At 40.6% G+C, this 15813-nt stretch overlaps 1 protein-coding gene across 1 annotated transcript in view; it reads right to left on the minus strand.

The window, feature by feature from the left end:
* Nucleotides 1-13632, minus strand: part of ACTR6 (actin related protein 6) — a 36180-nt gene extending 22548 nt beyond the window's left edge. Inside the window, exons 1-6 of the mRNA XM_003771061.4 lie at nucleotides 13423-13632; nucleotides 8773-8890; nucleotides 6113-6181; nucleotides 4410-4533; nucleotides 1575-1710; nucleotides 1223-1279 (exon numbers count right to left, since the gene is read on the minus strand). Coding sequence (XP_003771109.1) covers nucleotides 1223-1279; nucleotides 1575-1710; nucleotides 4410-4533; nucleotides 6113-6181; nucleotides 8773-8890; nucleotides 13423-13490 — 572 coding nt within the window. The 5' untranslated portion in view covers nucleotides 13491-13632. The remainder of the gene's footprint in view (nucleotides 1-1222; nucleotides 1280-1574; nucleotides 1711-4409; nucleotides 4534-6112; nucleotides 6182-8772; nucleotides 8891-13422) is intronic.
* Nucleotides 13633-15813: the final 2181 nt, after the last annotated feature.

Below are 15813 nucleotides of genomic sequence, written 5' to 3' on the forward strand. Positions count from 1 at the left end.
ATGCAATAAAAAACCTGAAAAAACTTATACAGTGCCTTACCCATATATATTTTGATAAAAATAAACATTTTGTTCCAAAAGAATCAAACAATAAATGTCTTGCATTTTACGGTGGTTTTTATTTCTTAAAACACTTTTCCCTCCATCCTTTCATTTGATTCTCACAAAACTATAGTGGAGGCAGGGATTATCCTGAAATTATACACATGAGGAAACTGAAGCATAAAAAATTTTAGTTACTTACCTATAGTCAACTTACAAAAACTTTATCCCAAATCCTTGGGCAACAAGTTTTTTTACATGTCAGTTTTCAGAGTTGAAGGTTTAACTTTTTAAACACTTTTTAAAGCTTTCTTTTCAGCATTTTGGATTGAAATCTAAATCACATTATAGATTCATTACTTATGAAATAAGAATATTGAACATTCTTTATCTTTGTATTAATGAGTCAAGGTCAATAATCACCAATACTAATGGTTACTGCACTATGCTACAATATAATGATATCCCTCCCAACCAAAAGGTCTAATGAAGTATATAGTGCTATTTCCCTTTTAATAAAAAGTCCTAAGATGCTGTGTTTTTTTTTAAATTTTTGGGTTAACTTTTTATAGTTTTTCTGACTCCTCCTCTGTAATAAACTGTCACTTTTAAAAGCTGTCACTGTGCCAGCCTGGAACAGACCCCCTTATCTATTTTAACACTTCCAATCTGCTCTGGGTTGGGAAACCCAGAAAACTCAATCTATTAGCATAGTATCTGAAATAAAAGCACACTAGCTCAGAGTGAGGGCCTGAAGGACTTTCCTACATATCAACTATGAGGACTTCACACCACTTGTTTTGGTTGCTCGGCAATCTTCTCCTGTACTCCCTAGTTCTCTTCTATATTCCAGAAGGGTTAATTAAGCAAGCAAGAAAGCTGCAGTTTACAACAGCATCTGCATCTTTTACTCATCATGTATTTCTATTATAATAGTCAACTTAGAGCAATTATACAACTTTCTCATTACAGTGACCTTAAATTTCCACACTGAGAAATCAAAAAGGGAAAATCAGAATTTATAGCAAATATTTCAGATTTTGTAAATCAAATAATCAAACACATCTAAAGCTGCATGACATGACATGTGATGTAGGAATAACTGAGAAGTGCCTCCATGAGAAAAGGGCACAAAGTTCATGACTTATCTCCATAAAAACCAAAGCAGAAAAAGTCTTACCTGTAAGAAATTATCTCCTTTAGATGATTGGTTAGAAGCTTTCCTCCAACATTAATACTAAAGAGGAATAATCAAATTTTAGTTCAGTAATCATCTTTATTTGAACACCATAATTCTTTTACTTAAAAAAAAAAAAAAAACCCTTTATTATATTTTTACCACTGATTTTTATTCCTGAATCTTTCCTTCGCTTCTCCCTAGTCTTAAAACATCCCTAGTAACAAAGATTTTTTTAAAAGGAAAATACAATTTTTAACAAGCAAAACTAACTAAGACACTGCCTAAGCCTGACAGTAATTTCAATTCAATAATTTATAACAATTTTTAAAAATAAAAACAAAAAGCAACTCACCGAATTATTGCTTCTTTTTTCTTTTTACTTCTGCAATATGGCACTATGTGTGTAAAGGAATAACCACTATCCACAATGATACAGCATAATTCAGATGGATTATCGCGGAAATACCGATGTGCACTCAGGCCCCCAGCTACAATAAAATAATCACATATTAAGCAACCTTCTGCAATACAATGTTTTTAAAGTAATGAGTGAAAGAAAGCAAAAAAAAAATGACTACATCATTTCCTCTAGCTGAAACATAAGAGCCTAAAACTTCAAGATTTAAGAAAGATAAATTTGTGAGACAGTCTCACTGCCACTAGAGAGGATCTCCACCAAGATTTGTTATAGTTTTTTAACTACTTTATGAACTACCTAGATTATAGATAAGATAGATGTACACAGCAAACAGCTTGTAAAGAAAAAATGAATATTCTTTTGTCAGCAAATATGGGCCCAGTTCATTATCCATGTGAAGCATCTCTCCAAGAATAAGGGACAATGAACCAATTCTACAGGATGTCCATCCAAAGGCATATCTCAATCTAGAAAACTGGCATTCTTCACCATTTGCTTTTATCTTTGTGCACTGTCAGGCATAAATCTTATTTCGGAATCTCTGCAGGGCTCTAGGGCTCCATACAATTAGGACAATGTCACATGCAGAGGCATGTAAAGTACTTCAGCACGATAGGATCCCCTCTTCCATGTGGACTTTGTACCCTATGAACCGGGTCTAGATTTGAACGGGAGAGGCACACGTGACTAAGCTGTCTTTGGGAAAAGATAAAGAGCTTGGAATGACAACAAAGGCTTATTTTTTAACAATGATGGTGTATGGCTATAAGTCACAGATACCAGACTCTCTAACCAAAGGACCATGGAGAAATAGTGCATGTGAATGGAATACAAGTTATCAGCAAACAAACATACAAGAAAAGATGCATAAAGGAAGTTATCCCAAAGATGTAGGATGTGTAGCCAAAAAAAAAAAAAAAAAAAAGAGAGTTGGTCACGTGTGAGAAAGAAGAGGAGAGCCCCCTGGGAGCATGTGATATTAAGAGCTCTAAAAAGGACCCTCAGGCTTTTGGTGGCAAATTTATGGGAAATAAGGACAAGAAAAGAGAGGGCATAGCAGCCTGCACTGGTGGAGAGAGTGTCCATATCACAGAGCTTACCCATCTGTCAAGTGCTAAAGAAGCTAACACAGCCTTCCTTCAATCTGGAGAGCCCACAGTGATTGCCCTTCTCAACTACAGCTGCTTGTACTCCTTTATCATAAGACCTGGAAAAATGCTACATTGGACACAATGTCCAACTGTCTAACTTAATTATTCTAAATCTTAATAAATTTGCTTTTAAAGATCATTTAAAGGTTATTTCCATCACAGCTACTATCTGTCATTAAATTTAAAGTTAAAAAATGCACAATTTATTTACATTCTTTAAATGAGAGGTAAGAGAGGAAAAGAAAGACAGAGAGAAAGACTGAGATAGGGGGAAAGAGAGGAAATAAAGAAAGACAGAGGGAAAGAGAAAAAAAGGAGGGAAAGGAGAGATAAAGTGGGAGAAAGGGAGGAGAGACAGACACTGAAAGATAGAGAAAACGGTAAGGGCCAAAGACCAAAAAGAGAGAGACAGGGGGAGGGAGAGGAGGGAAAGAAAAAAAAAAAAGAGAGAGAGAAATAAGAGACAGAAACAGAGAAAGAGAAGACAAGAGGAGAGGAAGGGGAAGAACAAGAACCTCAGAGGGAAAGTGGCAGGCATCTTCCAGTACCTGCAGGGATATTGTGGAAAAGACTCCTTCTTCAGAGGAGAGAAGATGCAGCAAAGCAGAATCAGGGCACACACAGGGGCGAGGCTGATGTCAGAGATGGGGCTCCCTCATTTGGTGGCATTCATGCAGAAATGACCCCCCCCCAGAAATGCTGCCAAGGGATATTTGTGTGGCCCCAGCTGCCCCACCTTCCCTAACTTGTGCTATCTGTGATTCCCCAACCTGAGCCCAAGTCCTCACAGAGCTAGTTTCTACCTCCAAAGGGAGCAAGGCAGGATACAAAGAGTCCTGGCTGATCAGAGAAGCTAGATTCAGATCCTGTTTCAAAAGCTCACCCTAATCAGGTCTGGGCCTTTTCTCCACTTGTAAACTGAATGTCCTACCTGACAGCTACAGAGGGCCCATTCAATAGGTAGGAACCCAGATCCTGCAAAGACCCCAGCCCACGGCTCTTCAGCTTTCTGAGCTCTAAAATGGACTGAGACAGAGATCCTTGAGGAACTCTTCTCCAGCTCTGGATTTCTGTGGCTCCAAGACGTACTTTTAGGGAGTCACTCTACTAACCTATATTTACTATGCCCTCCCGCGCCACTTAGGATGACCACAGGAATGACAAGACACACAAAGCATCCTGGTCTCCCTCCTCCCCTCTGCTTTTTTGAAAATTCCCTGCCCAGGTACTGAAGAAAGGACCCAAAGGTGCTTTTCCATCGCAGATGTACACAAATTATTGTTTCCATTTGACTAAAGATGCTCAAAAATGCCTGGGGATTCACTTCTAGCTACTCAGTAGCAAAGCGTCAGAGCCAAACAGCAAATCCCTATCTTCTGGCTTGAGGGCCATCATCCTCTCCCAGTCAGTCCCTGGGCCAGGCACTGGGGGTGGCCTCAAGCAGCCTACGATCTAGCACAGTACAGGAGGTTTACATAGAGATCCAGAGCCCAATAAAAGGAGGCAGATGCAAAGAACTCTCCAGTCTTATCTAGCCATTCCAGGATTGGAAAACTATATTCACCCCATCTGTGACCATGGCCGTCCAACAAAATTACATTCCCTCCAAACAACTCACCATTTACTCTAAGCACCGCTTGAAACTGATATTCTTCAAACAAGATTTCATTCATTGATTCTTGAATTGAAGTGAAGTTAAAATAAGGTTCTGTGATTATAATGTTTGTGTCTACAAAATCAACCTGTAAGAATACAAAACATATAAAGGCAGTCTTATGACATCAACAAGAATAGTGACAGTTGCTTATCAGCGATCTTGCTATGCCTGAGTCTATGAACAACAAGAATAATTATATGGGTCTTTTTTTCTTTTAAGAAAGCAGAGAAATAAAAAATGTAGGATGAGCTACAAGGCAGAACCTGGCTCACTCCTGAGAAGCATGAAACATTCTCTTAAGTAAGTTTTCACAAAACTCTCAGGACAGAGACTGAAGAAACACCCAGAACACAAAACTCTTCTGATGGATGAGCTCGCATGCTAAAAAGAAGTGGGAAATGAGTGATGTCCAGGGATGAGAAAGCTGGGCAGGTAGGTGGACTGGCCTTGCTAGCGCAGCTGCAAGTTCCATAGGGAAGGCAGGAGGTAGTGGGGGCTGGACACTCTGCCACCTCCCCCTACCCTAGTTCCCAGCTCCCCTTAGACCAAGCCCCAGAGCCATGGGAAGGGCCAGATTGTCAGGTCAGTGCCCACAGTACAATCCCAGCCCATGGGGAGATGCTACCTGGGACCTGCTCCTACAGGGGCTGTAGCCACAGCTGGGGAGACCCAGGGACGAAAGCTCTAGCCACCAAAGTCCTGGCTCTGCATTAGAAAGGCCTATCATTTTATCAGCAAAGCTGTCATTAAAGAAGAGGCCTGACCACCTGCTTTCTCCCTGTAGCCTAAGGACCAAAGCTTTCCAGCCAACTTGCATTTGAAATGTCCCTACATGTTTCCTTCATGTAAACATTAGCTCCTGAGAGCAGAGACTTAGTTTTTGCTTTTACTCCAAACTCTTGGCACAGCGCTTGGCACAATGTAGAAACTTAATAAAAGATTTATTCATGCATTCACTGATGCAGTAGGTGCTTCACTGTACCCAAAGAAGTAAGACAAGCATAACCTTTCATCTCTAAATCCAATACCTTAAATATGATGTAATCACAATACTGAAACCTGACAAATTCTAACTCTGAATTTTACAGTCTCTAGATGTGGTCAGCTTCCTTTTTTGCAAACTGGAAAGAGAAATCTGATTTACTTTACAGATAGTATAGCTAACAGTATAACAATCTTTGTGTCAAAAGGTATGAGTTCACATCTTGCCTTAGACACACAATGGCTAAATAGCTACAAGTATTTCCCTTAACCTCTTGGTGATCATAACTTCACAGATTATTGTACAGGCCTGTGTACAAACCCAGGGGTGTTTACAGAACTCTATTAATGATGCCCCAGCTATCTCTTAAGAGACTTTCATGACTGTAAGGAGTTTCTATGATAGTTATTTCCCATTATGATAAAAAATTAAGTCTAGACCTCCCTGCTCCCGTACCATCCCCACCCCTAACTCCAAGCCTAGAGTACTCTAGAAAATTCAAATCTAACCTACTTACAGACCAAATGCAAATGCATTAAATGTATATCTAATAATGCAGTTATTATTCCAGTATTATTTCAATTTCAATAACCATAAATAGTAACAATATTAACACTTTCAAAATAAAAATATTTAATATCTTAAAAGCCTTGGAAATCTTATTAAAAAGTATAATTTTTACCTGATACATTTCTTTCCCAAAAAGGTAATCCCAAACTTGTCTCTGGACATCCCAATTCACCAAATAGCCCTTGAAGAATTAAAAAAATCTTTTAAAACATCTAATGGAAAGAAGTCCAAAAAATAATAAAACAATTCAAACAACATACATTTATTAAGAAACTACAAAGTACAGAATTCATACAAAATGTTGAGAAAGTTTCTGCCCCCGTAAGATTTTAAGCCTACTAGTAGTAAGTACTAGTAGGTAGTACTAGTAAGTAGAATATATACAAGAGTAAGAATATACACAAACAAGCATAATATATAATTAGACACAATTCTCTAATAGAAAAAATGCATTAAAAAGCTGTGTGAAATTGAAAAGGGTAAGGTGGAGGAGTCAAAAACATGCCTGGAGATGTGGCATTTGAGATATGCTTCAAATGAGGGGAAGGATTCAAAACTGTGAAGTAAAGGAGAGGACTCTGAAGCTTTCTTCAGTTGGTGTGGCTGTTGCACTTCTGGGAGGCAAAGAATAGAGGCAGGAAAAGCTCAGGGCACATAGGGGACAATGAATGGGTAATCTAATTTGGCTACTACAGTGTATGCAAAAGAGATAGTATTAGATACGCTGTAACAAAAGAATGGAACCACTTTGTGGAGGGATCAAGTTACTAAAAAGCTTTGATCAATGTAATTTAACCATACATGCAAAATGATTAAGGCAGCAATGGTGAGAGAGGAAAGAAAAGGGAGATAAAGTCTTGGGGGATCCTATTATAAGAGTCCCTTTAGGCAGTGATGAAGGCCTATTCTAGGGTAAAAACAGTAAGAATAGAGAAGAGGGATCTAAAGCAAGATGCTGTCAAAGTAAAATCAACAGGACTTAGCAAATAATTGGATTTGGGAAGAGAGAGAACAGGATCAACAGTAATAATGCCAAAGTAGATGAGACCAATGGAAGAAAAAATGTCAGAAAGAACAGCAGGGGAGAAAAGAGAAAAATAAAAAGTCATCTGAGCACGCTGAACTGGAGATGCCAAAGGAGACATCTGGGGAATGTGGCCCCAGAGAAGCTGGCAGTGTGCCCACAGGAGAGCAAGTGGGCCAAGAGACCTCAGCCTGAACATCTGCATAGAGATAAAGGGCAGAGATGATGGGAGGAACTGAAATGGTGAAGAAGGAAAGCTGCTGAGAAGCCACAAGCACCAGCTCAGCAATGAGGAGAAGGAGAAAGAAAACCTAGGGGGCCGAGGGGAGGGGAAGGAGAAGAAATCCACAGAAGCTATTGGTATCACTACAGATAACACAAATTATTCAGCTTTCCCTTACTGACCTAGCTTCTCTCATTGCGGGCTCCACTTTAAGCCCTGTTACCTCAAAATGGACAGAAGTAATCCTTTAATAATTTAATAAATTAGTAATAATTTAAGAGATGAGAGCTGCCATTTTATATCTGCTTGTTTTCTGATATTAGAAGGGTTCATCTTGTTTGGCTTATAAAGAAAACTAGTACATTCACTCATACTGGGAAATCTGCTTGGATAGCTTCAATGAGCTTACCTGGACATAACCTCACTGCCATTTATTCTTGATAAACTTATTTGATTTCAGGAAAAATTTATTTGATGTTGGTAAAAACTTTAGTCGTTTTTTAAATTAATAACTTGCCTTTAATTTAAATTTATCCATAATTATTTTTAAAACAACAATCTATGCTAAAAAAAAATCATGGATGAAAAATGTACATTATTAGGAGATTATGAATTGCAATTAAGACAAATAGTCCAGTGATTTATACACACACACACACACACACACACACACACACACAAAATCTTAAACATATGCAGGAAATGAATAATGAACTAAACTCAGATTTGAGGAGAAATAAATCATACAATGCTGCATCTGGGAAATTGTGCAGTGTTTTCAATGGTCCCCACTGCAAAAGCTCATCTCTTTAACACTGTTATCTTTCTGATCTGTTGTGGCCCAAACCTGTGATTTCATTGGTTTCAGAAAATCCCTGAGGAGGAAACACTCCCCACCAATATAAATCAACAACTGTTCTATACTTTTCAGAGAGCTTAAATGTGGGGCATTTAAGGTTTGAGTGACTACCGAATCACAAAGTTAATGCCCAGGTAATGCTGGCTTCCCATCCCCTAAGCCTCTGCTGCCTCATATGTTAGTATGATACAGATCTTCAAATTATGAAACATTCTAATATTAGGAGCATCAAATTTCCAGATGACAAAAAAGACAACAGAAAGATTCAAGATGAGTATAAACAGGTTACAGATGACTTTGTGCACAAAGCATGAAATAAAAAGCATTCTCAAGTGGTTCATAAACTTAAAAAAATTTTTTGATAACTTCTGATATTTCACTATAACTACTTTCCTTTGTATTCCCATGACTTGTACTTTATGCATCTAAAAGTAGGATCTTAAGAAAGAATCTAGAACTTTGAGAGACAGCAGAAGCGTTCCAGGACACAAATGAATATACAGAACTCCTGATTCTATTTGCAGAATATGCTAAGAGTTGATCAAGATGGAAGGACACAGAAGGTTGAAATCTGCTCCAGGGAAGGGATCTGCCACACCAAAGAAGCAATGAATTACACTAGTAAATTATATTCATTGTGCTGGAAATTATGCATAATTTAGTTACCTTCTGAAAAGGCAGGATATAAAAGAGTCCAGAAGGGTCCTTTATTTCATCTATTTGATTGGCTGTAAAGGTTTTGAGCCTTGCTGTTTTTGACCGGAACTGACAATTCGGAATAACACTGTTGAAGGAAAAAAAAACCAGAAACTCCTTTAGATGTGAAGGCCTAGAAAATTTTAGGAAAACATGTTTCTTCCTACAAATTCCCCATCCCACCCCTATAATGGAAAATTTTGATAATAAGCATTCTGTTTGCATTTTTTCCAGTTTTTCCTCTAGATTTTATTACTTGTGGTAAAAGGGCCAACAAAGACCTGGCTAATGAGTAAAGCATTCACACTGGGAAAGGTAGATATATAGGGGGAGATCAGATTAGGAAGGGTTAAACAGGGGATCTAGGATTTCATTCAGGAGGCTCTTCAGTTGGGACATATAATAATACTCATAATTGAAAAATAACATGGAACTAATCTACAATAAAACTTCTTAAACTGTGGGTTGTGACCCCACAGAGTCACATGAATGTAAAGGCTGTAAAAAATTTGCTAATAGGAAAAAGTTTCTGAATGCTCTACATCCTTCAACGTCAAGTATTTCATCAAGATTTAATTCTTTATGTAAAAATAAACAAGCACATCCATCTCATTAATATGCAAGTTTGCTTTCATCTTTAATATATGGTAAAATTATATGTATACCAAAGAACTGTTTCAAAATCAAATTTCTTTATGATTTATTATCAATAAATGTTTGATTTGTTTACCCATTTTATAATACTTATATACCTGGAGTCATATAAAAATTTCTTGGGCAAAAAGGGGTAATAAGTGGAAAAAGTTTAAGAAGCTCTTTTCTACATGAATTAGACACAGCAGCCCAGGTTAATAGCACAATGCCTGTCATCAATCACTTCTGATCCAAAGAGCCAGATGGTAAGAACATGCCCTAGATGTCTACTCTGGCATAAGGTTCTATCACTGTTGAGAAACAAAATGTATTGAAGAACTGCTGTGGTGGTTTTCTTGGAGGCAGCCTTAGTCACAGTTGAAATAATTACTCCATTATCGCAGCCAGCTGGTAAAAATGCAAACGTTTATTTCTCCTTCCAAATTAGCCTGGTTAGTTGAGGCCTATCTCTCTGCCTGGCTCCAAGAGATCTTGCAGCTTTGTCCTTGGCTTCTGCCTCTGCTTTCTTCAGCCTCCAGCCAGCACCAAGTTGGAAGATGCAATGAATCTCTCTGTACCTCCAGTCAGTCCCACCAGAAGAAGTAAGTTCAAGCTTCAAAAGCTCCCTATATTTATGTGATCTCCCAAAGGTTAACTCCACCTTCTGGAGGGAGAGGGATTCTGAGTTATCTCCCAGAGTGCTCTCTGGGGAAGTGTGAATTCAGACTAAGCCCTACACATGTGAACTCCATTGAGTACTTAGATACTTATGAGCTCTCTAAAGGTGTGAACACAAGCATTGTTTCCATCAGTTGTACTTAGTACCTAGTTCAAGTTCTGGCCCAAAATATCTCTTTCTAAGATCAAATCAACTCCAATGTCTTAACACTTTGTAAAGATTCCAACAAACTGTGAAAAGTATTATTGGCCAAAAACTAGATATATAAGCTGTGGACAACTATTACTAGGTCAGAAAGCCCAGAGAGGAAGCAAAGCGCTGATCCAGCCCCTCTCTTGTCCAAAACCTATGGTTCACAAACACTTTCAAAGTGAAGCCCAAACTTCCTAGTCAAAGACTGAAAACCTTCCACAACTTACCATGGCAGCTTCATCTCTGATTTCTCCCCTCAGCTACCTGGGGCTCTGCCTGCAATACCTTCCTGCCCCCTGTCTGCCTACCCTCTGATGACATCCCTTCAATGACACTCCAAAACACCGGGAGATACTTATAGAGACTCTTAAGATGTGCAAAGTTGTTTCACATCTTTACACTTGATATTCATGATGATCCTATGGGAAGCATACAGGTGCCATCAACCAAGACCACGAAAGAGCTTAATCTCCCTGTATCACTTCACATTTGCCCATGGTTACACTTAGCAAGGGCTAAGTGCTGGATTAAAAATCAAGATTTCTGCTCAAAGCTTTCCTGTTTTCCTATGCCAAAAGTAATTATTCTCTCTTTTGTTTTCTCATGGCATCTTGCATAAAACACTTTTATAGAGCTTTTCTGTCCTGTATTATATGCATTTATGTACATCTCATGATTCTACATACTTTAAGGAGCTCCTGTATTTTTATATGCCTATAGGGTCTTGTACATAGTATATGATCAAATGTTTATAATAGAAAGAATGCATGTGAGGGGTATTAAGATTTCTACATTTTATGTTTGTAGAAGTCCCTTTTCTAGTGGCTAGAAACTAGAAACTGAGTGGAGGCCCACCAGATGGGGAATGACTGAATAAATTATGGTATATAAATGTTATTGAATATCATTGTTCTCTAAGAAATGACCGGAAGGATGATTTCAGAGAGACCTGAAGAGACTTATATGAACTGACGCTAAGTGAAATGAGCAGAACCAGATCATTATACATGACAACAAGAAGATTATATGATGAAAGTGGCTCTTGCCAACAGTGAGTTGATTGAGGTCAATTCCAATGATCTTATGATGGAGAGAGTCATCTGCACCCAGAGAAAAGACTGTGGGAACTGAATGTGGATCACAACATAGCATTTTCAGTCTTTTTGTTGCTGTTTGCTTACATTTTGTTTTCTTTCTCATTTTTTTCCTTTTTGATCTGATTTTTCTTGTGCGGCATGATAACTGCATAAATATATTTATATATATTGAATTTAACATATTTTTAAACACGTTCAACATATATTGGATTACTTGCCATCTAGGAGAGGGTGTGGGGGAGAAAAGGAAGAAAACTTGGAACACAAGGTTTTGTAAGGGTCAATGTTGAAAAATTAGCTATGCATATGTTTTGAAATTTAAAAGCTTGAATAAAAAATTTTTTTAAAGATTTCTAAATTTTAAACTGTTTTCCAAGACTTAAAAAATTCACAGTAGCTTCAAAAATTACTATCAATCAGCACACATCTATTATTATGCACATATTATGTATCAGGAATCGAAAGACACTGGGAATACAAATACAAAAATAAAACAATTCCTACTGAAAAGAAATTAGCATTCTTAGAGAATAGAGGTAGCAACAAAACATATTGCTAACAGAATTTTCTATCTTTAAGGCTACCGTTGCCTTTATATAATAAAAACACATTTTCCAATTTTAGTAATTTGTATTTATGAAGCACATTAACACGAACACATTTAATGTTCACCACAACTTCTTGAGGTAGGCGGATAATAATTTGTAATTATTAACCGCTTCGCAAAGCACTTTGAAAACATTACATTGAATAGAAAATAATAAGCTACTTGACAGCAGGGGCTGTTCATGCCGGTCTCTGTATTCCCATCAGCCTAGCACCTAGCAAGGCTGATTTAATAAATGCTTCTTGCCTGAATGATTGGAAGACACAAAAACGAGTTAACAGTCTTTGTGTCACACAGAAAAAACCCCAGCATCCCCTCCAGAAGCTTTCTTAGTTTTATACTTGTATCATTACCACCTGCCACTGGAGAATCTTTCATTCTCCAGGAGGATGCTTGTAAACTATAAGGTAAAAATCTTTCATTCTCCAGGAAGATGTTTGTAAACTAAGGCAAAAGCATCAGAGCTGGTAAAGAACTCAGCAAACACATAATCCACCATTCTGAAAAGACTATGAAGCTCCCTAGGCAAAGCCACACGGGGAAGCTGGGATGTCAGAGTAAGAGATTTGCACGCGGCAACCCCGTTCTCCAAAAGGTGCCATTTGGGTAATTTTGCCCCAGAGGCTGCGCGGGGCATCACAGGAAACGGCACTGAAGAGCCTGGAGTCTAAAAAGCAGCAATTATTAAACGCTTACTGTATGCAGAGCGAAGAATATAAAATAAAGACAATACACATCATCCTTGCCCATCAAGCTCACTCTTAACGGAAGGAAACAACCGTCGCACAAGAGCTATAAAAGTAACCTTAATTAGACAGGGGCATAAGGAAGTAAGAATGAACAGCGAAACATACTGGAGGCTCAACGTGAGCAGAGGCTCCAAGGAAGCAGCCGGTGGAAGGCAAAGGGGACATTCAGAGAAAAGGCAAAGAATCTGGAGGGGAATCGTCCCAGAGGGAGGGGGCCAGAAGCTGGGAGGGGGGAAAGGGGCGGAGCTTGGGGGGAAAGGGGCGGAGCTTGCAGCAGTTCGGACCCTTTCATTTCCTCCCTCCTCCCTGCCCCAACACGTCGCAGGCACTTGACAATTGAATTCATAAATGGGCTAGTTGCTACTCCTGAAGTCTCGGGCGAGACAGGTCCTCCTCAGGTAGCCGCTCCCACACCGTCCCCCCCCCCCCTCACTCTCACACACACACACACACCTCGGCCCCCAACCCCCACGTGTATAGGCGGGACTTCCGGCTGCAAACATAACAACCACCCCCACTTCCGGGTCCCCGAAGCCGCCACAAAATTGGCCACGGAATCTCCTTTCCACTCCAAAGCCGAGAGGCTCGGGGACCCGGACCAGATTCTCCCTGTGTCAGAGAAGCCCTTTCCTTCTCATCCCAAGCCGAGCAGCGGCCGCTCACCTGACGTTGTCATGACTGTAACCAATCTTGGCATTGTAGGCCCCGTTATCCAGCACGAGCGTGGCCATTACCCCTCCGCCCGCAGAGGAAACTACTGCGCAGGCGCCTTTTCTCCCCCTCCCTCCCCCTTTGGAGGCGGCCGCTCTTTCTGGCCCTCCGACTCTGGCTTCTCTATGGTTCGGAACCCAGAGGAATAGTTAGCTTCTCACTGCGCCGCTCTCGGGGCAGGGGAGCCTTTTGAAGACTTCCCCCGTCACGTGGTGAGGAGGGCCGGCGGATGCTACACGCCTGCGCAGTGAGGACTTATGAAGTCGGGCGCCCAAACCAGGGGGAATGATAGCGTTTGTCTGTGTGCCTTTCTTTGTAGGGTCCTAGGCCCGGAAGTGGGGCGGATCTTGGGAGTCCTCTAGTCCTATCCAGAGTGAAAGCGAGAAAGGGCGCTAGGACCGTAGCTCCGGAGCTGAAAGTGTCCGCTGACTAAACGAACGAAGGAAGGAAGGAATAAAGCCTTTATGAAAGCCCTTACTGAGTGCCAGGCGCCACGCTAAGCGCTGAGTCACTGATAGCAGGAAAAAATGCACGGCGCCTGTATTTTTTTCCATTCAGGTGGAAGCTAGGTGGCTCAGTGAGCAATTCGACCCATTTCCTAGCTATAACTCTGCGCAAGTCACTTAGCCTCAGTTTGCCCATCATTAAAATGGGGAGATAGCACGCACTTACGTAGGGGGTTGCGGAGGTCAAACGGAATGATATTTAGAAAAGGTTTGTTCTTCCTGCGTTCTGGGAGACGGACCGTGACAACAGGAGGGTGACGTCTTAACTTGCAAGTGACTCGGATTTAAGTGAGGGCTGTGCAGCCATCAGCCTCGGTCCTCCCATCGCCGGCCCTGGAGGCAAGGGGAGACCCCGCTCCCTTTCCCAGATTCCGGTCCGTCTGAGGCAAAGCCCCAAGAACCGAGGCAGAAAGTGACCCCGCTCGCCTTCACAAAAGCGTCAGGGTGGAGAGGACCTTCGCCAGGGTCAGTGTCACGGGGAGTGAGGAGGACAAAACATGGATGCGGTGGAATGGAAAGCGGAAAAGCCGTCTTGGGCTGAATGGTATGGGCATTTCATGGAATGGAGATCCAGAAAGCTGCTCACCAGTGGCTCACCTGAGGAGGAGGCTGCTGGGCAACCAGCGGCAGACGCTTTGTCCTTCCATTTAATAACAAGTCTGTCAAGGCTCCGTGTGAATGGTGTGAGTAAGTGTATTTGTGCTGAGGGAGGAGATGATTGAGGCAGAATGACATATCCTGAGAGGTGTGATCTTGGGCAAGCCAGATCTCACAAATCAAGGCGCCCCTCCGGGACTGTGCTGCAGAGAAGGTACTGGTTTCTATGGATAAAAGAAGTTCCTCATGAGCGCTCTCCACATTCATGAAATCATAGGGCCAGTTAAAAAAACAAATTCTCCAAAGACAGAAGCAATTTTCTTTATTAGGAACTGCTTCTATCCCTGAACAAGCAAATTCACAAATCGGGCCATTTCTCCCACCCTGTATCTCTCCTCCCCTTCTTCTCCCTCTTTCTCCGTCTTCCTCTTTCTGTTATACTCTTCCTCCCTCCCTTTGTCGTCCTTTCTCTTCCCCTACTTTCTTTCTCTCTCATTTGATCCTGATCTTAATTCTGGAAGATAGTTGGTAATGTTCTCTCTTCTCTTCTCTCTCTGTGTATCTCTTTCTCTTTTCTCTCCTTCTCTCTGTGTCTCTGTCTCTCTCTGTCTTTGTCTCTGTCTCTCTTCTCTCTGTGTGTATCTCTTTCTCTTTTCTCTCCTCTCTGTGTCTCTGTCTCTATCTCTGTCTTTGTCTCTGTCTCTCTTCTCTCTCTGTGTATCTCTTTCTCTTTTCTCTCCTTCTCTCTGTGTCTCTGTCTCTATCTCTGTCTCTTTGTCTTTGTCTCTGTCTCTCTTTTCTCTGTGTGTGTATCTCTTTCTCTTTTCTCTCCTTCTCTCTGTCTCTATCTCTGTCTCTTTCTCTCTTTGTCTCTGTCTCTCTTTTCTCTGTGTGTGTATCTCTTTCTCTTTTCTCTCCTTCTCTCTGTGTTTCTGTCTCTATCTCTTTCTCTGTCTTTCTCTCTGTCTCTCTTCTCTCTCTGTGTGTATCTCTTTCTCTTTTCTCTCCTCTCCTTCTCTCTGTGTCTCTGTCTCTCTCTGTGTGTATCTCTTTCTCTTTTCTCTCCTCTCCTTCTCTCTGTGTCTCTGTCTCTATATCTTTCTCTGTCTCTTCTCTCTCTCTCTCTCTCTCTCTCTCTCTCTCTCTCTGTCTCTTTCTGTCTCAAGCTTTCTTTCTGTGTTTCTCTGTGTCTCTTTCTCTCTTCTCTCGCTCTCTCTCTCTCTCTCTTTCTCTCTTTTTC

This window comes from Sarcophilus harrisii, chromosome 5 (genome assembly GCF_902635505.1).
Source record: "Sarcophilus harrisii chromosome 5, mSarHar1.11, whole genome shotgun sequence".
NCBI lineage: Eukaryota > Metazoa > Chordata > Mammalia > Dasyuromorphia > Dasyuridae > Sarcophilus > Sarcophilus harrisii.